Source organism: Triturus cristatus, chromosome 3_1, assembly GCF_964204655.1.
Source record: "Triturus cristatus chromosome 3_1, aTriCri1.1, whole genome shotgun sequence".
NCBI classification, from domain to species: domain Eukaryota; kingdom Metazoa; phylum Chordata; class Amphibia; order Caudata; family Salamandridae; genus Triturus; species Triturus cristatus.
Window position 1 is genome coordinate 554827709 of NC_140583.1, and position 23376 is coordinate 554851084.

The following is a 23376-nucleotide window of genomic DNA, read 5'->3' on the forward strand; positions in this document are numbered from 1 at the left end:
GGAGGGGTTGCTGGATAGCCCCTTGTCTCCAAAGAGGGGAGACAGAGTGAGCAGCACCCCCAGGGATCAGCAGCACCACCCAGGAAACTGGGGGGGGGGCGTAGGAGAGCCCCCAGGTGGAGGCCTTGTGCCTAGTTGCCAGCAGTGTGGGGAAGAACACATAACGTCAGGAGGGCGTGGGGAGTCTGGAGTCAGAGTTCCTGCCGTCCTGAAGATTGTTTGTGCCATTCCTAAGTGGCAGGCCCAGAAAAATAAATGGAAGGTTAAGAGAGGGTTGTGTTCTCCAGTGGGTACACCAGTGGAACAGTGTCCAGTCAGTAGGGCTGGGTCCCCTAGGAGTGACAAAGGTAAGCCCACTCTTAACCTAGAGGATAGGATACTTGGAGGTAGTACCCTGACCGATGGGTCTCCCCAGGTTACCACTCCAGGGGGCGGTTGGCATGGGTCCAGCCCCCCCGGAGGGGTCCACCTATCAGGGTGGGATCCATGGAACAGCATTGTTGGCTCAGGGGGTAGTGACCAAGAAGTCCCTCTGGGGGTAGGATGGCAAGGAACAGGAGTGTGTCCCTGTGGTAGAGGGCCTGCATCCTGGTTCTATCACCCAAAGTCCATCAAAGAAATGATTGGTCTACCCTGGCTTTGGCTGGGAGGGGGTTGTGTAGGACTTTACCTTTTTTGGCGAAAGTTCCCTAAATCTTTTTGCTTTCCCCATAGACCGTTTTCCTGACATAGAGTTGCCAATTTAGATGCTTTGAGTACTTTGTCACTGCTGATCAGTGTCAAAGTGCAAGTGTTCCTCAAGTAAAATGTAATGGTAATTGGTTGGCCATGATTGGTATGTTTGCCTTACTAGTAAAGTCCCTAGTGATGTGCACTGTGTGTGCCAGGGCTAGTAATGCAAAGGCGCGTGGAGAAGGGAACTCAGGCCTGCAGTGTATGGCCTGCGTGCAGTTTGCTAAGTTAGCATGTTGTCCTGGCAAGTGCAACCACTTGTCAGGCCTGACTTTCCCTTTTACATATACATTGGGCACCCCTGTAGTAGGTCCCGGGTATCTCTGGGCAGGGTACAGTGTAGGAAAAAGGCTGGACATATACTAAGGTGTGTTATGTCCTGACAGTGAAAAACACTCCATTTCGTTTTTCACTGCTGAGAGGCCATACTTCCCATAGGACAGAATGGGGGAGGCTGGGTGTTGTGTTTGTTAGCCTAGTTTGCTGTAAGTTTATAACAGAGAGGTGAAGTTTAGTATGTATGAACTCACAATGTCATAACACATCTTTCTGTGAAGGTGGTTATGCCACTGTGTGTTCAGAAAACCACTCTTTTAGAAAGTGGTGAGTTTTTTACTTTAGGCATTTCTGTGTGTATCTGCTGAAATGTGGATTGTCTGTCTGGATCTGAAAGGTGAGAGGAGCTGGGAGAGGTCTTGACCCACGGAGGGGCTGAGATGGCACCAGGCTTCCCTGCATCTGGAGAGTAGAGGGAGGAGAAGCCCGTGAGGTGAAAACAACTGGGCTGGTGCTATAAACCAATTGACCCATCTCATGCTGAGTGATTAAGGATCCAGACCCCCAGTATCAAAGGGAGAGAGGTGACACTGGGAGGGAGACACCCAGAACTGATTTAGGGAGGGGTCAGGGACTCCTGAACACAAACAAACTTCATAGACATTAAGGGGTATAACTATGAGAGCCGAAACCCCTGAACATGAAAATGAAACAGAAATGGATTGAGACTGAAAAGGCTTGGACCCATTCTGTGGTCAAGAGGAACCTCTGCTAAAGAAGGAGCAACTGCAGTTGAAAGACCAATCCTTGCTTCGTGATCTGGGGCTGGTCTGCAGTTAACTGTTCTAACCAAGGGAGAGGCTGTTGGGACTGTGCTTGGAGGCGCTGGGTCCCCCTGCTTGAAGAACAGTGTGCTTTGTGCTGTGTCTTGTAACCCCAAGGGACCGAGGTGAGCTGGCTCCCTGTTTGGAAATACAGGATCATAACAGTTTCCGGAGAAGTCCCAAGCAACGCGGTGTGCGTGTGCTTTTGCAGATTGAGACCTTCAGAAGTTGTGCCTTGTGGTTGTGGGCACGCAGGAGTAAGCTGAGGCTGGGATGTGCTGGGTGCGTGTCGTGGTGCAGGCCAATGTGTTGGTGAGGAGCGCCAGGTCGTTGTGTGCACCGAAGGAAGAAATGAGTCTCGGATGTGCAGAGTGCGTGTTGTGGTGCAGCCAGGGCATTGGTGAGGAGCGCCTGGTCATCGTGTGCACCGGGAGAAGAGGTGAGACTTGGACGCGCAGAGTGTGTGTCGTGGTGCAGCCAGGACGTTGGTGAGGAGCGCATGGTTATCGTGTGCACTGGGAGAATGGGTGAGACTCGGACGTGCAGAGTGTGTGTCGTGGTGCAGCCTGGGCGTTGGTGAAGAGCGCATGGACATCGTGTGCACTGGGAGAAGAGGAGAGACTCGGACGTGTAGGGTGTGTGTCGAGGTGCAAGAGCAGAGGAGATGGTGAAGAGCGCCGGGTCATCGTGAGCACCAAAGACGAGGCGAGTCTCGGACGCACGGTGTGTGTGTCAAGGTGCAACCTGAGGTGCTGGTGAGGACTGCCTGGGTAGGGTGTGTACCAAATTTGAAGTAAAGTCTCCACAGTGCTGAGTGAGGGTCTCGGTGTGCACTGAGACCACGGGAAGGAGGGCCAAGTCATTGGGCCCTCAGAGTAAAACAGCAGAGGCCCAGACTCTCAGCCCCGGAGGAGCTGAACCGCTGGCCCGAGTATGCCGCACCCCGTGACGGAGTTCTGGATCTAGGTCCTAGTCGCTGAAGTCAGAGAGGAGAGTGGGGTCGCGCCCCCCCCCCCCAGGTAATGTGGATCACCACCTGGGGTGGGGTGCGGCCCCGGAGGATCACTCTCTTGGCCTCTCGCTTTTCTCAGCTGCGCGAGCCTGTTGATTTGGCTTGGATCTTGGCCCGTGCTGACCCAAGGAGGGGCCGTATTGGGGCCAGAGTGGGAAGCAGTACTTTTGTGTCATCATTTGATCCATAACGGGGGAACTGTTAACGGAGCACCTAAACTGCGTATTACATTTTGCATTATTGCTGCTAACGAACTATCGAACTGTCGTATGATGTCTAACCTCATTTGTGCCTGACGAACTACATGCTTGGTGCGCTACGCACTGCGTTATTTTTCCCTTGCAGATTACCTGATTGTAACATGGCGCCTTGCATTATTTCTTCATTGCACAGTATCTGTTTATAACGTGGAGCAGTGCATTATTTCTTCATTGCACAGTACAGGATTGTAGCGTGACGCATTGCTTTGTTTCTTCCTGGTACAGGGCATGCTGATAGTGATACAAATTGCATTAATCCTTCAATTGCAAAGTACATGACTGTGGTGCTCCATATGGCATTGTTACTCTGTTGTGCAGTAAAAGAGAATATCTTTACGCATTGTAGTATTTGATTTTTTGCAACGTGTGTGATTTTAGCAATACGACTGGCCTAACCTTTTGGAAACGGTTAGAAGTGAGCTTAACTGTTGGTTAGAATTGGTGGTTGGGATTAGAACCTACTAACCCACCGGAAAGAATACTACCCATTCTTATATGTTGATTTTGAATCGTGTGGTCATATCGTATGACTTCTTATATAAAGTTTATACTGATTTTATAAAATCTTGTGTGGAGTCTATTTGTGGTGACATCATTGGGTTGCTGCGAGTGTGGTTGCACATACTGTACACTCGTGCCTTGGAGATAAGCCTGGCTGCTCATGCCTAGCTACTAAGGGGGTGAGCAGGGCTATGTCAGACGGTACCTTACTTATCCTACTGTTGAAGCGAGTAGGTCGAGGACTCCCTCCTCCAGTATTTGGTGGCGGCGGTAAGCGATAAGGACCCCCACTTCCAACAATGATGCTGAGTCCCATTGTATTATTCTTTGGAATCCTAAAACATCCCATATGTCCTTACTCAAATTAACTCGTCTAAAGTCGGAGCGAGGGGTTCAATTCCAGGATTTTCCCAATTACCATTAGGCTTTTCTATTGTGTCAGTCATCTAGATGGCTTTCTGATCCCATGATACCAGGCCCATTATGGATGGATGGGGAAAAATCCTTTCTCCTCTTCTTCTCTGTCAAAGAATATGTATCTTTCACTCGCAAGCCACAATCCCTTTCTACGCCTATTCTTAAGCCCTCATGTAAGTTATTGGATTCTACTCTATATACCAATTCCTCGGATATTGATACATTCCTTAGCTCTACCATTTGGCACATTAAGTTCATTATACTCATTAATAATAAACCCATTTACTGGAAAACCTGTAGAAACAAAGGCTTAATCTGGGTGCACCAACTTTTTGAGCATGATACTTTCTTGTCATTTTCCCGAGCCTCTCTTCAATTCGATTTGCTTTCAATATTTGAGAACAAATACAAAGTGTTGTGTGGTGCCCTTCGCGCTGGTTATGAGCAAAGACATCTTTCCGTATCTTCAACATTATCTGCTAGTAACCTCTGGTCCACTCTATTGCACTCTTCCCCAAGAGCATCTACTATTTATTCCCACTAATTTACATCTGACTCTAACAGAGCCAAAACAAAGATGGAATTGTCCTGGAAATCTGACTTTGGGGTTGATTGGTCAATTCCTTTCTGGGCAAAAATCTGGACTAAAATCAGAAAATCATCTAGGGCAGCAAATACCACGCAGTCCATGGGCGAAACACAGGCCTCTGCAGCCCCCACAGTGCGGGGGGGCTCCCAAGCTCCAGGGGTCACCCCTAAGCACAGCACTTTGGCTGGAGAGCTCCTGATAGAGTCTGGAGGGGGCCCCTTCATGTACCAAGCAGGGGGGCCCCCTCAATTATCGTTACGCCACTGACGCAGTCCCTTTTCTTTATACATAACAGACTATTATTGACTATTAGTCTTTTGCATGCAATGCACCCAGCTATAGCAGACAAATGTTGGACATGCTCTTTACCACAGGCAGATTTAAACATTTACTTTTTACATGCCCTCTTGTGATGCGCTTTTGGTCACATATATGGGCTCAGGTTAATTTAATTTTTTATACTGTAGTCCCGTTTTCTATTCCTAATCTCTTACTAGGTAGTGTATCTGAGGCTTGGATCCCAATATCCTGTGACACTTGTATTTTGGATTTATTGTTGGCAGCAGCATTTCAACAAATCACTAAAATTTGGAAGGACTCTACTAAACTATGCTTTCCAGCTTGGTGGAATGTGGTTTGCTTCAATCACAAACTGGACACTAACTATGTCTCCCCCATATCCTTAGCTCTGAAGTGGCACATCTTGTGGACCCCCTTAATCAATTTTTAGACAATAGTGCACAGCGCTCCTCGGCACCCACAACGGCTCAACAGGAAGTTCTTCAACCTCCCTGACTTTCTCTCTATCCTCATTTAACATAATTAATTATACTGCTTGATAATTAAATGTTGTATATAACTTATATATGATATATTTGTTTGCATATGATTGTATTTCCATGCAGGCTGTTGAATCATTGCTGTCTAACAGTCTCTGTTTCGAAGGACGATGTGTCGCTTCCGATCAGCACAGTGGTGACAATGTTTTGGTTTTGAAGAAAGCAGCCAGAGAACCCACTTCTGAGGCCCAGAACTTTAAGGGGGCCCTGCAGGTAAGGGTAGGACTCAGAGAATGCAGAGTCCAGCAGCAACAACAGAATTGTGGGAAGTCTTCTATGTCCCTGAGACTTAATAAAACTGGAGGCAAGCCAGCAAGCTCTTGGAGATCACTTGGAGGCAAGGCAGATTCAAGCTCTCCTTCAGCAGTGTCAAGGAGCAGCAGGAACCAGGGCAACAAGCAGAAAAGCAGTCCTTCAAGAAAAGCAATCCAGTTAAGTCCTTCAGGAAGCACTGCCAGCAGAGCTTCTGACAGAGGTTTTGTTCAAGTTCCAGAAATGCCTGATTTGAGGGGGGTCAGAGACCCAGTACTTATACCCAAAAGTGCCTTTGATGTAGAGGTGACTTCAAAGCAGCTCTCTGAAGTGCATAAGGATCCCTTGCAACCTAGACGTGAATGCCAGGCTGTCTGTGGGGGAAAAATCAGTGCTTTGTGTTTGAACAGAACACTACCTAGTGAAGTGTGTCAGCCCCTACCATTCTTCCCTGCCCAGGAAGACCCATCAGAAGGCAGATGAATGCAGATGAGTGCTCAGAATGCACTTGAGCCTAACATTCCTATGTTTGTGGATGTCTAGAGGGAATGTACTATGTGTACCTGTCACCCAACCCAGACATGTATTGGAGAAGGCTGTCAGGCACAAAGAGAAGTACAGAGAATGCCCACTTTCTAGACATGACATCTCTAAAACAGTAATGTTACATCCAACTTTACCATTAAGGAGAATTAATCATTACCATTCCAAATGTATGAAACATGAAAAAGCTACTCATCTCTGATTAGGAATTACAGCTTAAGAGTGTATGAGGGAATTCCCAATGCTGAACTATGAGAGGGGTCGGCCTCACAGTAGTGAAAAACGAAATAGGATGTTTGTCACTACCAGGGCATGCACAATATACAAGTACATGTCCTACCTTTTACTTACATGGCACCTTGCCCTTAGTTACTTATGGCCTATGTTAGGGGTGACTCATGTGTAATGAAAGGAGAGTTTAAGACTTGGCAAGTAGTTTTAAATGCCAAGTCGAAATGGCAGTAAACTGTATACACAGGCACTATCTAAAGGATTGCCAAATGTGTGAATGAATGTGTTCACTCTGGTGAGGAACAAGAGGAAGATGATGATCTTATGTATTCAGGACCTGATCCAGCTTTGTAACTACACAGATTATGTTATGACAGTGCTAATAATGTTGCCAGTTCTGAAACCAGTTTACAAATGTTTAGAAATGAGTTAGGAGGTCACAATTCCCCCTCTTTGCAAACCAGTTTTGAAGAAGGATCCATTGCAGATCCGGTCAAAGTGTCTACTAAGACCAGAACACCTTCATGGAAGGTCCTGCAAAAATAATTGATTTTCACAGGGGGAAGAATGTGTTATATCTTATTTGTCATTTAAGTTATTTGCATTATTACCCTGTGTCTCCTCCTTATTGTCATCCCTCTCTCATTTTCCTCTCCTCCTTCTCTCCTGTTAGTCTTGAGACAGTCTAAGGAATGTTGGTGTTTGAGTAGACTTAAAGGTGGCACTTACCAGTTATTCTGGATAGGCTTCCCTCATGTATTATTGTTCTGAATTAAGATAGTTATTAACTCACCTTGTCTTGTCTACTTTCAAAATGGAATGTTCACTTAAATGGTCTTCTTGAGATTTCTGGGTAAAAATCAAGGTGACTGGGCAGTAGTTCTAAAACAAGGCAGTGGTGGCTATACCCAAAACCCTGCACATCAAAAAACTGCATAAATAAATTAGGAGACATCAATGCGCGTAACAGACTCAATTTAGATATGGTGCTTTCTTGGTACAGAAACCCTGCTGCCTAGGGTGTAATATCCAGAACATAAGAGACCCTGGTCGGCAACAAACAATGAACAAAATACTGAAGCACACAAAGAAGTCCACAGTTACATAGTACAATCCAATGTAATAATCTTCTTATTACAAACTTGAGGATTATATAATACATTCACATTCTCTGGTCATGATGTTATCTTCGGTACAAACAAGCAGCCGACACGAGTTTCGTACAAAGACTTTCTCAAGGCTGTAGATAATGTTTGCAGGAAAAAGTGATAATATCCTTCTCATGAGCAAAGAGAGCTTCACTTAAATAAACTGTTAAAGTTGCATACTGTGTGTAGCAGGAGAAGAGCAGGGTTTAAGACTTGCTAAGCCTCAGAGGGATCTGAAGGTAGTGTGTTGCAAGACTTTGATAAGCCTTGAGTGTTGACGCAACCTCCCGATTATTACATTGGATTGTACACTACAACTGTGGACTTCTTTGTGTGCTTTGGTATTTTGTTCATTCATAGGTCTAAAACTTATAAAGTATTACATCCAGTATCAAACGTGTCCAGCACACTTGCTCTCCAGATCACATGGCAATAATATTAAAGATCTCCATGTATTCAAGGACCACGGTCGGGTGGCTAATGCCATTCTGCAGTATTACCCCCATAATTTGAAACTCCATTATGTCATAGAGATACATGCTTGCCTTTTATGGAAGTCCGTCAATGGATGTAATGCTTTTCTTTTCTTGTGGAATTTATGGGGAATTGATCTTATTGTGTCATGCCATGATGCGTCCTAATCACCATTCAGAAAGGGCCAGAAGTTTGCAATGAACATACAATGACTGGTTTAAATATGTACTATAATGTCAATGATCGACAACGTGTAAGCATTCAAATTCCCAGAATGATTTCAGCTGTTCATGATTTGTGGAGTTTGCTTACTTCTTTGTGCAATACATTCAAAGTCACTAGAATGACAGGGAATTTGCCACGACTTCCTATTCACATAACCCTGTGAACATCATGTGCAACACAATAGTTTAAGACAAATCAGGAAATTGTATTACACTGGCATAATTTGTATACTTTCAGAAATGTCATGTTATGCTTGATATGCAAAATTACACCATTATCCTATATATCATAATTTCGCCTCCGTTTATGGCAAAAGAATAGCACAGGAGCAAGGGAAAAAAACAAATAACCAAAATGCAAGTACATGTTCTTCTCTGCAATTGAGTTTTTCATGGTTTTTTTTGCACAAAACATGTCCTTGTATCATAACATAAGCTAATGACTGGCAAAAATGGGAGGCCGTTCATTCGCATATCTGGGCCCCAAGATGTGGAATGCTCTCCCAATGGCGCTTAAAACAGAAACCAGTCTTCTGGCTTTCCGCAAAAAACTGAAGACCCTCCTGTTCTAGTTCCAGATTCCTCCGGTCTAGTGTCTCCCTCTTGCAATTACTTGTTTTCCGATTTCTCCTCCAGTCTATCCCTGGCGCCGGGAAACCCACTGCGGGTAGCTGCGCGCAATATAAGTTCAATAAAATAAATAATAATAATAATAATAATAATGTGAGGATGCATTATGTGATATAATATAGCACTAAATGATCAATTTACATTCTGCACAACTACATATACATTTCCATATATTTCATGTAATTATGTAAAGGCAAATTTCACAGACCCCTAATCATGATATATTTCAGTTTCTAGAGTTCTAAAAATTATTTAATAATCTGAAATGTATTCCACCTACGTTTCCCAATGAATATGCTTCTGGTATAATCATACACATAAATTACTTACGGAGCAAAAGGACATGTTCTGTACTTTTAGATTTGGGCATTGCTGTAACAGTAACCAACGGGCATGGGTTTCCTCCCAGAGTTGAGCACAACATTTGCTTTTTAAAGTAGACTTTTCTGACATCCATTCTTTGTTCCAGTAGTTGTAGGTGTGACTGATGGAAGAAAGCAGAAGACTACTTGAAGAAAACAATTTTGTTGCAACTATGATTTTTCTTTTCATAGCAACATCACATCTGCAGTTCTAAATTTTACATAGTTGTTGCAAATATGACAGACCATTCTCTCAAATCACCTTCAGTATTAACAACTAATCCTCCAATGACAGATCAGGGATCCTTATCCCAGCTCTACTTGTATTCACTGTTGAGGTGACCCAAAGTTCAGTATACATTTACAAACAGGTTGTTGGAAATACCTTTGGTGACATATTCAGAACAGATCCCACCCCAGCAGGTGCACAACCCTATAATCACAACCCCCGCCTCCCAACCCATACCCGAAACAATACAAGTGGCAGTCATTATCACAAAAGCAGGCCTATTGGCCTTGTTAGGGTGTTACCACACTGCTGAAAGGTGAAAATAGCTCACATAAAACATCTGCAAACATATGCAACAACAATGATATCATTATGTTGGATGGTACCATCTTTCAATAACCTCCTTAAAACAAAAAACATTTCACTTTAAATTTCAACATTGGGATGTGGTCAAGCACTGGTAAATGGTACTATGAGTGAGGAGACCTTTGATCCTCCTGCTGGACAGCACAGTAATTAACTTGGCCCACTAGGGCAGGATGCTTGGATTCTATTTTTGAGCCTGACTAGGTAAATAGGACATTTCTTCAAGTGCCATAAGAAGTACAATTATCACAAAAGTGACTTTGGATCTGCACTGAGGGTACATTTGTACTCTACAATTGGGACCTGACCAAAAGTCTCTGGCCTAAATAGGGTGAAATAGTGCTTTGGTGCAAATTTTGCTCATGATGTGTTAATCTGTAAATCACACAAACCTTTCAGCAATTCTTACAAATGTACACTATGAACACCTACTCAGAATATAAGGCTGAAACTAGGTCAGCACCTTTCTCTGAAGGATCCCTTCTGCAACAATCTACTATGTGCGGGTACTAGGCTCAGCTAGCCAATATTATCACATGTTCAGCCCTCATACTTTTTTGCTCACATATAAGCAACCCACAGCAGTGGCTGCATCTTAAGAGGCAGACACTGGCAGTAAGCACTCTTACCCCATTTCCACAGAATTTATAGTGAATGAAACTCATTCACGGTACAAAACCCAAAACCAGGTAGTCAAAATTAGAAAAAAATCTAGCGGGATTGAAAGGGGAGAAAACAATGGTCATATACAAATTAAGAGTTGATACACACCACATAGGGTGCTATGTAAAATAAAATAAATTACTTTGGTTATAGATAGCTCCAATAGAAAGAGTGTCTCCAGGTAAAAAAAGTAAACTGTCACTGGACCATGAATAAAATTGTGAATCAAACAGAAACTGGAAATTACATCTGCCACTCAAAATATGCCCTCCTGATCTGTGCCTTGGAAGAACATCATAGTAGGAGATATAGCCCTCCTGCATCTTTTTTTTCTTTTTTTTTTTTTAGAGTTTTATATAGCGTGAACCAGAGCCGAAGATATCAGGTATCAGAGCCCTTTACATGAGCAACAGTTTCGTTACACATTGACACATTCATTGTTTTTGTTAGACACGGGGAGATTAAGTGATTTGCCCAGAATCACAGGATGTTGAGCGTCATTGCCGAGGCTCCAACCTGGTTCCCCAGCTTCGAGGTCAAACTCTATCAACACAAACTGTGCTTTCTGTGTAGTCTTTTATCCTCCCTTGACACTACACTGCAAAGAAATCCATTATTTCACCATGTTGCTCACATTTTTTCCCTCTCTCCTTCTTGTGTTTTTGACCGCAAGGATTGCTGAAGCATACAGATCATGTCTCAGATACATAACATCTGCTTAAAAAGGCATCCATTGTAGGTTTTAAATTACCCTACTTGCCATCTTCGTAAATCCTTTGCATAATAGTTTTCCATAGCTGTACAAGCAGCACATTTTGGGTATTGAGTGAAGGAAAAACTTTTTCCACTAGCACCAAAAATTTAAAATTGACTTTAATAAGCAGTTCAGATGCAGAAAGCTTTAATTTTAGAAGCTTGATTATGTTTTATTTAGTTATTTTTCAGTAAAACGTCATAAACCAAGTTCACTATAATGCATAAAACATTTTTGAAACATTACAGGCAGGCTGCCTAAGCTCATCAGTAGTACCGAAAAAATGGAAGTCACTTTACTGGTTGTTCATACTTGATCTTCAGGCCTGTGGCATTAGAGCAAACATTTAACATGATTTTGAGATAACAGTTTCAAGAAAGGAAGGCTAATGAGAACCAGAACTTCCTAGCCACATGACCCTGGGAAAATCCTTTGCAACATAATCTGTCTCCAAGATCCCAAATACCAACCACTGTAGCCTTTGCATTGTTCAACTCTAATGGCAAAAAGGCACTGATCTTTGGGCTCTAAAACAGTCTTGGCCGAGGAGAACACTCTTTCTGAAGCCACTACCTGGTCATTGACCAAGGATGCATGAGCACAAAATCCCTGTCTCCCATAGCTTTAGTCCTGTGATTTCACAGCTATATTTCAATTCCATCAGTTATCAAGCTCTCCTTTGACTTGCCATATCGCAGACATAGCAACATTTCAAAACTGTTTTTCCTTATAAAATTCCTTCCATACCTTTTTTTCTCTTCCGCCTACCTTTTCCCATGGCTGGAATAGTAACACAATAAGCACTGCAGAGCAAAACTCCTATTTTATGTGCCTCTGGTGTATAAAGTTTATTAATTTACCCAATATTCCTCTGACTTAACTTTATTTTCATAAGGGACAGTCCCGAAACAGAGAGAGGCAAACCTTATTCATTGTTTCAGAACTGTACTATCTGAAAATAAAGCACTAACTCAGAGAAATATAGGACTAAAGGAATCGATTTTACTCACTGAAGAATCATAAAACAGGGCATTGCTCTGAGCTGTGCCAGAAAATCAAATCCCATCATGATATGGTCCCAAGCACATCTCGCTACTCACTTATATTATGTCAGACAAATGCCCTTAACAGCAGTATTCCATTCACTGGCCATGTTCATGGCTGTCAATGGAAGTCTAACACAAACACTAGGATTTTCACATCATGGCTTCTGATGTTTGGCAATCTTAGGCATCTCTGTTTATTCACCTGTCAGTCTACAACAGCTCATCCACAAACCTGATTTTAAGGTTCCTTTCTCACACCCATATTTCAAACCATCTTATCTCACTTCACTGACTATCTTTTCCTTTCTATCCATTATTTTATGTGGATTTCGAAGGCTTACCCACTTCTGTTTTTTCCCTGTCCAGTGTTTAAGATGAAGCTCACAAATTCTAGAAGAGTGATCACCAGTTTTTTTTAAGAGGAAACATTATTATTCTCCAATTCCTGACACTGTTAATAGTTTGAAATGAAATTCCCAAGTCTAGAATCCCTGATATGTGATCTCAAATTAAAATATTTCCAATTTCTACTTGTTTTGTGCAAGAAAGTAAATGTCTTGAGATCAAGAAAAAGTCAATTCTAAAATGTTTGTCATGCATAGTTGAATAAAAATGATATTCCTTTTCACTTGTGGCAACTCTCCACACATCTTTTATATTCAAAATAAATGTAAGTGTCTTAAGTTTTTTATTACCTCTTTGTTCTTGCCCACACCCACACTATGTCTGAAAATAACATCCCTTTCTTAGACCTCAACATAAATCTGAACAGAGGTACACTCTCAACAACGTTGTATAAGAAACCAACAGACCGCAACAGCCTGTTACTCTACTCCAGCCATCATTCACGGAGTTTGAAAGACAATCTCCCTGTAGGACAATTTCTGAGGGTGAGACGTAACTGTAGTAATCTATCAGACTACAGGTCAGAAGCAGAAATACTGGCTAGCCACCTGAGGGCACGTGAATACCCAGAAAAACAGATTGCCTTAGCCAACAAAAGAGCTCGCAACAACCATCGGGAGGCACTGTTGGAACCTAAAACACAAGTCCTTACAGATGTCCTCACATGTGTCACCTCATTTACTCCAGTGTCCAATCAGATTACTAAAGTAATAAAAAAACACTGGAACTTCTTGAATACAGGCATAATGAACCTTGAAGTTCCTAGGTTCTCGTTCAAACGCACAAAAAACTGGAGGGACACTTTGATTCACACCCGCCCACGTACACAGGGGCTACCCATTCAAAGACAATTATGGGACCTGCCGCCTGTGACTGGGCACCACCCATGCGGTTCTTGTTCTGTATGCCCTCTAACTGCAACACACAAGATAGTCCAGCTTAACAACAGCTTCAAGTGGGAGCTACGTTGTCATACCAATTGCAACACGTCCAACTGTGTGTATTTGATTACATGCCCTTGCGATCTGCAATATATTGGTATGACAACCCGCCCAGTAAAAACACGCATTACTGAACATCGCAGCAACTTCCGTTGCAAAAGAACCAATACCAGAATGTGCGTGCATTTTCAAGAAAAGGGACACACCCCAGACTCATTCACATGGCTAGTTTTGGAATCATTCCCCAATATTACCAAAGATGCCCTACTAGTGAAAGAACAAAGGTGGGTGTACAGATTGGGCGCCCACGCTACAGGTCTCAATGACGCCATCCCTTGGTCCTCTCTGAAACCACCCTGAGTTAATGCCACTCCACTTTAGCTATAAACGATGTACCTTTTACCAATGTGACCCCTTCATACATGAGTCTCCAGCGCACATCATACACTATATAGTGCAATATGCCCTATCTCCCGATTGGTCATCCCCAGACAAAATCTATTGATATGGGTACGGGTTTATTCCTCCCTCTCCCCACCAAAGCTTGTTTATACACTGACCCTTTGACCATCACATGAAACATATGGGATAAAAAAAAAATTCCCCTGCGTTTGGCATTTTTTCCAAACCGCATTCTACGCGTCCGTTATTACTTACTCTAAGTACCCTGCAGCAGAAGTCTGACATTCGGACCTTCTCACCCAACCCTGAATACCCAATCGCAATTTACACACTTTGAGTCCCTTTACTGCTAGTTAGCCCCTCACCCAAGATGGTGGCTGCAATGAACCTCTAGCATTGTACCACACGTAGAGTGGTGCCTCTATTCCAACTTCCGCCAACCAGACGACAATATCCTTTTTAAACTCACGCGATACCTGTAACCCCACCTCCCAGTCCTGGTAGAGCGGGGTAGGTCGACTGGAGACACGGACTCGGCGTGTCTGTAAGTACAGTATTTATCCATGTCTATCCCTTAACTAGGAGCAGCGTAATACGGAAAACGTCTATTTGCATGGGGCCTGAACAAGTGAAGGGGCTTACTCGAGCGAGGTAGGCTGACACGAGACACGGCTTCGGCGTGTCTTTAAGTACACTCATGTCCCCATGTCTGAACAAGAGAAGGGGTTTACTCGAGCGGAGTAGGCCGACACGTGACACGGCTTCAGCGTGTCTGTAAACACACGAATGTCTCTACGTCAATACCTCTTAAATACTATCTGGGTTATACGAAAATGTCATTTTTTATGTTCATTTTTTACATTATGTGGCCTAAACAAGAGTAGGGGCTTATTTAACCTGGAGTTGTGTGACCTTGATCTTGTCTATGTACGAGCTCTCTCTATACGGAAATGTCAAGTTACGTGTGGCTAAATGAAAATAAGAGAAGGGGCTTTCATAACCCTGGAGTTGTGTGATTTTAATCACTCCGATCTATTAGCTCTCTCACTATATAATTACAGAACGCGAGGAACTCCTTGCGTAGCCTACCAGTAACTGCAGTGTGCTATCCTATGGAGTTTATAGGGTAAGTTCACACAACACGTTTTGCTTTCCGGTTTAAAAACTGTTTTTTCGACACTTTAAAGAGTGATCACTTCACGTGGCTCATGCGTGTGTTTTTATTATCACTATGAATAGCTGCACTAACTAGTTCACGAGACGCACCCTGTAAATATATAAAAATTGTATTCATGCATTCTTTAACCATCCTGGTCTGCCTCTCCTTCCTCTCCACAGGTAGACCGAGTTGCAGGTAAAATACCAGCTACAAATGAGAATGCTTACTGTCAATTGGATATACAGTTTAAGTTCAAATGTAGATAGAATACACTAGGTCTTGAAGAATCGCGAGAGTAATCCTCAGTTAGAGCGAGAAACATGTTGACCCCGATGAGGCAGTGTCTATAACCTAGCATATTAACCTACGTTACTAACACTCAACCTCATAGTTTTTAATTAGGTAAGGAGGCTTCATAATAAACTGATTGAGAAAGCACTCCCTTCCCTATTTTAACTAGCAACTATTCTCCTTCATCTACATTACAATAGAGCCCCTCACTCCCACCTCACCTAACGGCTGTATTGGATAAAAAGATCTCCATAAGAGTGCTCCCTAACAAAGAGCCCGTCGGGTATTGCACCAGCCGACTCGACGTGGAGCAGCCCGATGATGAAGCACTACATCCTGATGGGTGCGTGAAGCACGACATCCTGATGGTTGTGTGAGGGTTCCTATATCCAAACAAACTTTTTTGAACACCACATGGTCCGTCTCACTCACTTAAGGAACAGCTTTGATATTTTTATGGTTGTATATTTCAGGGCCTCCTTAGCTGGACCTCCTTTCCAAAGCCCTGTTCGCCCCCCCCTAGATTTTTGTTGATATACCAGAAAATCAAATCCCATCATGATATGGTCCCAAGCATATCTCGCTACTCACTTATATTATGTCAGACAAATGCCCTTAACAGCAGTATTCCATTCTCTGGCCATGTTCATGGCTGTCAATGGAAGTCTAACACAAACACTAGGATTTTCACATCATGACTTCTGATGTTTGGCAATCTTAGGCATCTCTGTTTATTCACCTGTCAGCCTACTACAGCTCATCCACAAACCTGATTTTAAGGTTCCTTTCTCACACCCATATTTCAAACCATCTTATCTCACTTCACTGACTATCTTTTCCTTTCTATCTATTATTTTATGTGGATTTCGAAGGCTTACCCACTTCTGTTTTTTCCCTGCCCAGTGTTTAAGATGAAGCTCACAAATTCTAGAAGAGTGATCACCAGTTTTTTTTTAAGAGGAAACATTATTATTCTCCAATTCCTGACACTGTTAATAGTTTCAAATGAAATTCCCAAGTCTAGAATCCCTGATATGTGGTCTCAAATTAAAATATTTCCAATTTCTACTTGTTTTGTGCAAGAAAGTAAATGTCTTGAGATCAAGAAAAAGTCAATTCTAAAATGTTTGTCATGCATAGTTGAATAAAAATGATATTCCTTTTCACTTGTGGCAACTCTCCACACATCTTTTATATTCAAAATAAATGTAAGTGTCTTAAGTTTTTTATTACCTCTTTGTTCTTGCCCCATTGTACCTTTCAATCTGTCTGTTGTGGATTCAAAAGTTACATTGAAGTCCTCGTCTAAATTGTTTTAGCCATATTGAAACTGTTGTACTTTAGTTTGCAAAGCATAGTATTGACACCTCTTGCCAGGGCAGGACATCCAGTGGGCAGAGCACGGCAGCTTTAACAGACAGGAAGGAAGTCTTTGATGACCCTGAGACTTCAAAACAGGAGGCAGGCCAGCAAGCACTTGGAGTCACTTAAGTTCTTGGAGGATGTAGTGATGGAGGCCCAGTCCTTCTCAATTCCAGGCATGAGGCAGCAGGCCAACACAGCAAAGCAGTTCAGCAGAATGGCATACCGTCCTGACAGCACAACAATCCTTCTTCCTGGCAGAGTGTTGTCAGATCAATCAATCAATCAATCATGACATTTGTATAGCGCGCTACTCACCCGGAAGGGTCTCAAGGCGCTGGGGGAGAGGGGTCCGTTACTGCTCGAAAAGCCAGGTCTTGAGTTGCTTCCTGAAGGAGAGGTGGTCCTGGGTTAGCCGAAGGTGGATGGGGAGGGAGTTCCATGTCTTGGCTGCCAGGTAGGAGAAGGATCTTCCTCTGGCGGTGGCTCTGCGGATGCGTGGGATGGCGGCGAGGTCGAGGCTGGTCGACCGTAGCTGGCGGGTGGGCGTGTAGAAGGTCAGGCGGCTGTTGAGGTACTTGGGGCCCAAGTCGTGGAGAGCCTTGTGTGTGTGGGTGAGGAGTCTGAACGTGATCCTCTTGCTGACGGGGAGCCAGTGCAGGTCTCTCAGGTGGCCTGTGATGTGGCTTTGTCGGGGGATGTCCAGGCCGAGTCGTGCGGAGGCGTTCTGGATGCGTTGGAGTCTTTTCTGAAGTTTGGCTGATCCAGAGGTGTAATGAATGGTGGTATCAAGGGTCCAGTACTTATACCCAGCAGTTGCTTTAAAGGGTGGGAGATTTCATGAAGTACATAGGGTCCCTGCATTTCCTGCCCTGGCTTCAAGCTAACTACAGAAGGGTCTGCAGCTCTTTGTGTGGGGACAGGCACAGCCCTATTTAAGTGCAAGTGTCGGCTCCTCCCTCCTAATCTAACTCAGGAGGGACCATCAGCCTGGTGACAGGCCATTAGGATGTAAGAGCTGCACCTCAGCACCCGTTGTGTGTGACTGTCTACAGAAAATGCACAATGCCCAGTTGTCACCCACCCCAGATGTGTATTCAGAGAGAGACAGAGGCACAGAATGGTTAAAGTAAGAAAATGCCAACTTTCTAAAAGTGCCATTTTCAGACTTACAATTAAAAATCCAACTTCACCATAAGTTGTGATTTTAAATTGTGAGTCCTAAGACTCTAAACTCCAAATTCCAATCTTTTCCCAATTGGAAATTACACGTAATAGATGTTATAAGGCAATGTCAATGTTTACCTATGGGCTTTGAATAACAATTTTAAGATGATTTTACTACCAGGACATGTAAAACGTAAAAGAACATGTCCTACTTTTTAAATACAATGAGCCCTGTACTCAGGGCTGTCTAGGGTCTACCTTAAGGGTGCCTTATAGGTAATAAAAAGGAAAGTTTGGGCCTGGCAGGCAGGGTAACTTGAAAGGTCAATTGGCAGTTTAAAACTGCACCCAAAGGCTCTGGAGTGGCAGGCCTGAGACATGTTTAAATGGCTGTTGAAGTGGGTAGCACAATCAGTGCTGCAGGCCCACTAGTGACATTTAATTTACAGACCTTGAGCACATGTAGTTCACCTTACTAGGGGCTCATAATTGAATTAAATATGCCAACTGGGGATATGCCAATGTTACCATGTTTAGAGTACAAAGCACAAGCACTTTATCACTGGTTAGCAGTGGTAAGGTGCTGAGTAAGCTATAGCCAGCAAAAAATGAAGTCAGCAAAACATGAGGCCTGAAGGCAAAAAGTCATGGGGAACCACCCCAAGGTTGCCAGGCTTTACACAAGTATATTTCTGAACAAAGTTTAAGCTATTACGAATTTCTTGATGTATCTTCTTTGATATGTAATACAGAACCATGAAAGCTCTTGTGAGAAAAATGAATGCCCTTCATGCCTTAAAAGTGAAGTTGTCTAGACATTTCTCTGTGTAGGTTGATTGCAGATGTCACAAGTGAACAAACAAATGCCACGTCCTTGTACCTACGCCCATGCTCATACTTGTATCCTGCACCTTGGAGTCATGCCACATGGATAGGTATGAGCGAGCAGAGACCAAGACAAGATTGAGGTGTTGGACGGGGAGGGGGGTGGGACTGGTTACCGTAGCTGCAGTTCGTGGTGGGTGAGTAAGAGACACAGTGCAGCACAGTGTGAGGAAGTGAAAGCACAGCATGCTCTGAGAACTGCCAGACTGCAGACCCCTAAAGGCAGACAACTATTTAAGCGATGCAGAGGAGCAGTCAGCGTGCGCAGGTGAAGTGGCCCAGTACCAGTGCAAAATCATAATAACTTTCACTGCTTGCTGCTGCTGCCACTGCCTATGTCACTGCTGCTGCCATTTCCACTACTGTTAAAGCTCCTCCCAGCGGATCTGCAGCAGAGCCTGAAGCCCATCAGAGTCGGTGCCCAGTGGTTCATGCAGTGGGGCTTGGTGTGTAGCCCAGCACAGAAATCAGTACTGCGATCAGCCTAGCGCAGAGCTCGGGGCAGCCCAGGGCGGTAAAGTGAGCACCAGGTTGTCGTTGTGACCCTCCCCAACAGCTGAGTGACAGTGACAGACGGTGGCTGTTGAAACAGGAGGCAGTCTTGGTGAAGCAGTGTGTGGAGCTGAAAAGTCCTAATGGGGTTGTGTGGCAAAACCTGCATGCCTCTCACCGGTAGTCCCAGGGCATTGTAATGAATTCTGGCCTTAGATGTGGTTCTTCTCAATGGTGCAACAAGCTGTCATGCCAAACTTCAGTTTTCAGCCAGGGGGGCATGGTGGTGAGGTGTGTGCAGTTCTAGGTGCCGTCACTGAAGCAGGTAGAGCCTGTATGTCACAGAAGTGATCTGGCTAGGTCAAGCTGTGGTTTGTACCTTTGGTGAGCTGACTCACTCTCAGATTATCCCCCTTCTCCATCCATCTAGTCCAGTCTGTAGAAGAAATCTCCTCTCCAGGAACATTAACTTTGCAGAAGCAGCCTTATGATATTTGGAGAAACATATAGCAATAAACTCATCGAAAAGCAGCAGAGGTGCAATGAAGGCTGGTAGGAAGAGGCAGTCACTACCAACCGACCTTAAGCGCAGAAACCCGGCCCAAGCAGCCAACCCAGTATCAGTGTATCAGGCACTGTCTCTCAAGCTTGACCATCTGGCTGCAAATTCACTGTCCATCTTCAGCGTGGCAAGATCCAGCAAAGGAGCAGGACAAGCAGGCCCATGTATTTCTACCATGACTGACTTTTTTTACCAGGGAATCATCTAAAATTGAACTGATGCAGTCACTGCAGAACAGAAAGGTGACAGGGACCACAAGGGCAATTGTTCCTTCTGCCCCGCTGTTTTTAAGTGATAGCATAGAAGCTAAAATGTGTTTGGAGCACTCTCTGGAAGCCCAACCAATGGAATCGCGTCTTTCCTCCACCTAATCAATTTCTCATACTCCCAGCGGTCTCCCCACAGGCATGTTACAAGAGGACCTCTTATACGTTACCAATCCCCACTCTGTTTCAATTAATCCTGGATGCTTCAACTCTGGGCCAGCTTCTGTCCATAAAAGTACAGTAGGCGACTGTTATATAATCACTCCAGCAGTAAGTCCAACACATGCACTCTCTCGTGAAGGCTATACCTTATACAAAGTAGAGCAGCACTGGTTGGGGCAAAAGTTCAGAATTAACATGTCCATTGAAGCCACCAGCTGCTTAGTGGGACCAGGTAACAGTGGGAAATATAGTCCTGTTATCTCCAACAAAATCTCAGCTGGGTAGCTTTGGTAACACCCAATCTAACAATGCATATCTGAAACTGAACGTTCAATCACGACTAGAGCTTTCACTTTCCTTTTATAAACAGCACCGTAATTGTGGCACTACCAGTAATGTTATCTCCTTTCGAACATCGTGGCTGTTTTTACCTTTGGGATTGATAACTAATTGACAATCTAAATAAACTTGTGATCAGAGCTTAATCTAGCACCAACTTGGCACACACAGTTTGCTACTGCTCTCCAATCATTGACATTCTGTCATCTGTTCCAGCTTTCCTTAACACTGTACTATCTGAGATAAAAGACAAAAGAGTAGGTATTGGACAAAGTTCAACTATGGCTGCTGCACCCAGTACTTAAGTCTTCCACGCCCCAAAATGGGAAGTTCAATATCCAGTTCAGCCCCCAGTAATCGGTCATGGAGCAGAGTGTGCTTCATCCTGAAGGCAGAGCAGGTAGGCCAAGCTACAATTGTGGCTTCTACAAAGGAAACCCCAGTACATCCTCAGCAAGCTGGCTCCAGGGTGGAGAACAAGGGAAGCAAGGGACATCACCCCAAAGCTTTTCTTCATCCAGAACTTGTTACTGATAAGCCACTAACCACAATCTCACCTCAGGCCACACCTGCAAAAGCTGTCTCAGCCTCAATTTTGTCTGTGTCACCCTATGTAAAAGGGAAAGCAAGCGTAATTGGAAGTAACTAAATAAATACCACAAGCACTCTTCTTTAGTGCATAACAACTGATGTATCCGAGGTTTTCAAAAAGGAGCACCACAACTGTTGTGCCTCTGGATAAAGAAAGTGGCATCCATTTCCTTACAGAGGCAACTCGACTGGAACACAATATTGCTACTGGCATCGCTAACTCCAATGCTGCTTAGGCTCCCCTGGTAGGGAAATAGGTCAAGACAAAGCACCTCATGGCAAAAGGATTTAAATATTCTAGATGGAGTCAGGGAGAGAAATCCAGAAAGAGGGGAGGAGTTGGTGCCCCCTGCACCCCAGGTGGTACGGAGTTAGAGTAGTCTAGGTGGATCTTTAGGACCTTTTGCATGTGTGAATCTGGGTGGCAAGCAACTCCTTATCAGTCTAAGGCACAGGCAGACGATCAAGTGGGTGTGAAATTCATGGATACTTGGCCTAACAAGGGCCCAAAACTGGAATCCTTACAAAATGATATACAGGCAGAAGAAGTCTTAGAATGCCTAAATGCCCTGACTGCCAACCCGACTCATCCCACACTAAATCCAATTCAAGGTGCTGTCAGGCACTGCCTCATATCAGTCCAATGTCAAATTGTTACCCATCCCAGAATACCACTCTCAGGGACCCCATGACATATAGAACCAGGGAATATCTTAAATCTAATGAAGGCCATTCTGGAGCTTAGTCATTTTGAATCAAAGGACATCATCCGATTGAGGTTCTTATTCAAAGTGAAGTGGGGCACAAATTTCGACCCGATGCTGGTGACGTTTGCCATCCCTGATCATGTGTAATAGTGGAGGTGTTTAATTCCTTGGGCATCAAACTCAGTGTTTTCAAAGAAAAGGGCTATTCCATCGTTCTTTAAAAAAAACAGGAAGCACCGGCCGCACCCAAACCAGGGACATGCTCCATCTTGAAATGTGGAATAGGTTGCACTCATTCGGCCTCTAGAGATCAGTGCATGAAAGTTGGGGAACCCCCCCCCCCCCCAGGCTGAATGAAGTTGGCTGCATTCAATTTTAGTTTGTAAGCACCCAGAATGAATCAAGGGAAGCACTGTCGCACACCCATGAGTCCTTGCCCCTCTTTCTATGCTCTTTGAATGTTTGTGGCCTCGCTCAAAAAGAGCAGATAACAGACCTCACCGAATCCTGGACAGAATTTAGAATCATCACCCTGGCCCACTGTTCAACGCCCAATAACTAGTATCCTTGAGTTCAGCAAATTTGCCTTCAAAGAACATAAAAAAAGGTATGCTCAAAGAAATTGCCTTTCCCTGTATAGCTCCATGAACATTAAGTTTCTAATTGAAGTCATAGATATGTAAGAGCATTTACTACAAGCAGTTAAATTGTTCAACTGGAGACCTAACCTTGGCTTTTGGTAATTAACATCTACATCAACCCATGCTTGAGGGAAAAAAGGTCAAAGCTGAGCCATCCTATTTCCTGGACTTCAAAGCGCTAAATGGAAGGTGTCCGCAGGATGTCCCGTCGAACTGGACAGGATCAGATGGAAAAACAAGAACATATATTGACTATATAACAATAATCAGCCAAGTATACCTGGTAACTTGGACAGGGTGCGCACAGCCACTGAATACATCAGAAACAATAAAGCAATGCCATCAAACTAAGAATTCATCACATAAATCTTATTTATGTTATATGTTCAAACAATTGCCAACATTAGCCTGGTGCTAATACATTTTTTCTTATTATTATTCATACAACAATATTTGAATTCCAAGCATATTAAACATGAACATAGTTCTTAAGGAAGGTGTTCATGCCCAATGTATTTCGGGATTCCGTCACTTCTTCAGGGGCCAATCTATAAAAAATAAACAATAGTACAGGAATGGTATAATCACATAGGAATGATAATAAACATATGAATGTGCTGATGGTCATGCAG

General features: G+C 43.8%; 1 protein-coding gene across 1 annotated transcript in view; it reads right to left on the reverse strand.

The window, feature by feature from the left end:
* AGBL1 (AGBL carboxypeptidase 1) overlaps positions 1 to 23376 on the reverse strand; it is a 3971795-nt gene that overhangs the window by 2317125 nt on the left and 1631294 nt on the right. The window contains exon 17 of the mRNA XM_085644473.1: positions 9283 to 9436. Coding sequence (XP_085500599.1) covers positions 9283 to 9436 — 154 coding nt within the window. The remainder of the gene's footprint in view (positions 1 to 9282; positions 9437 to 23376) is intronic.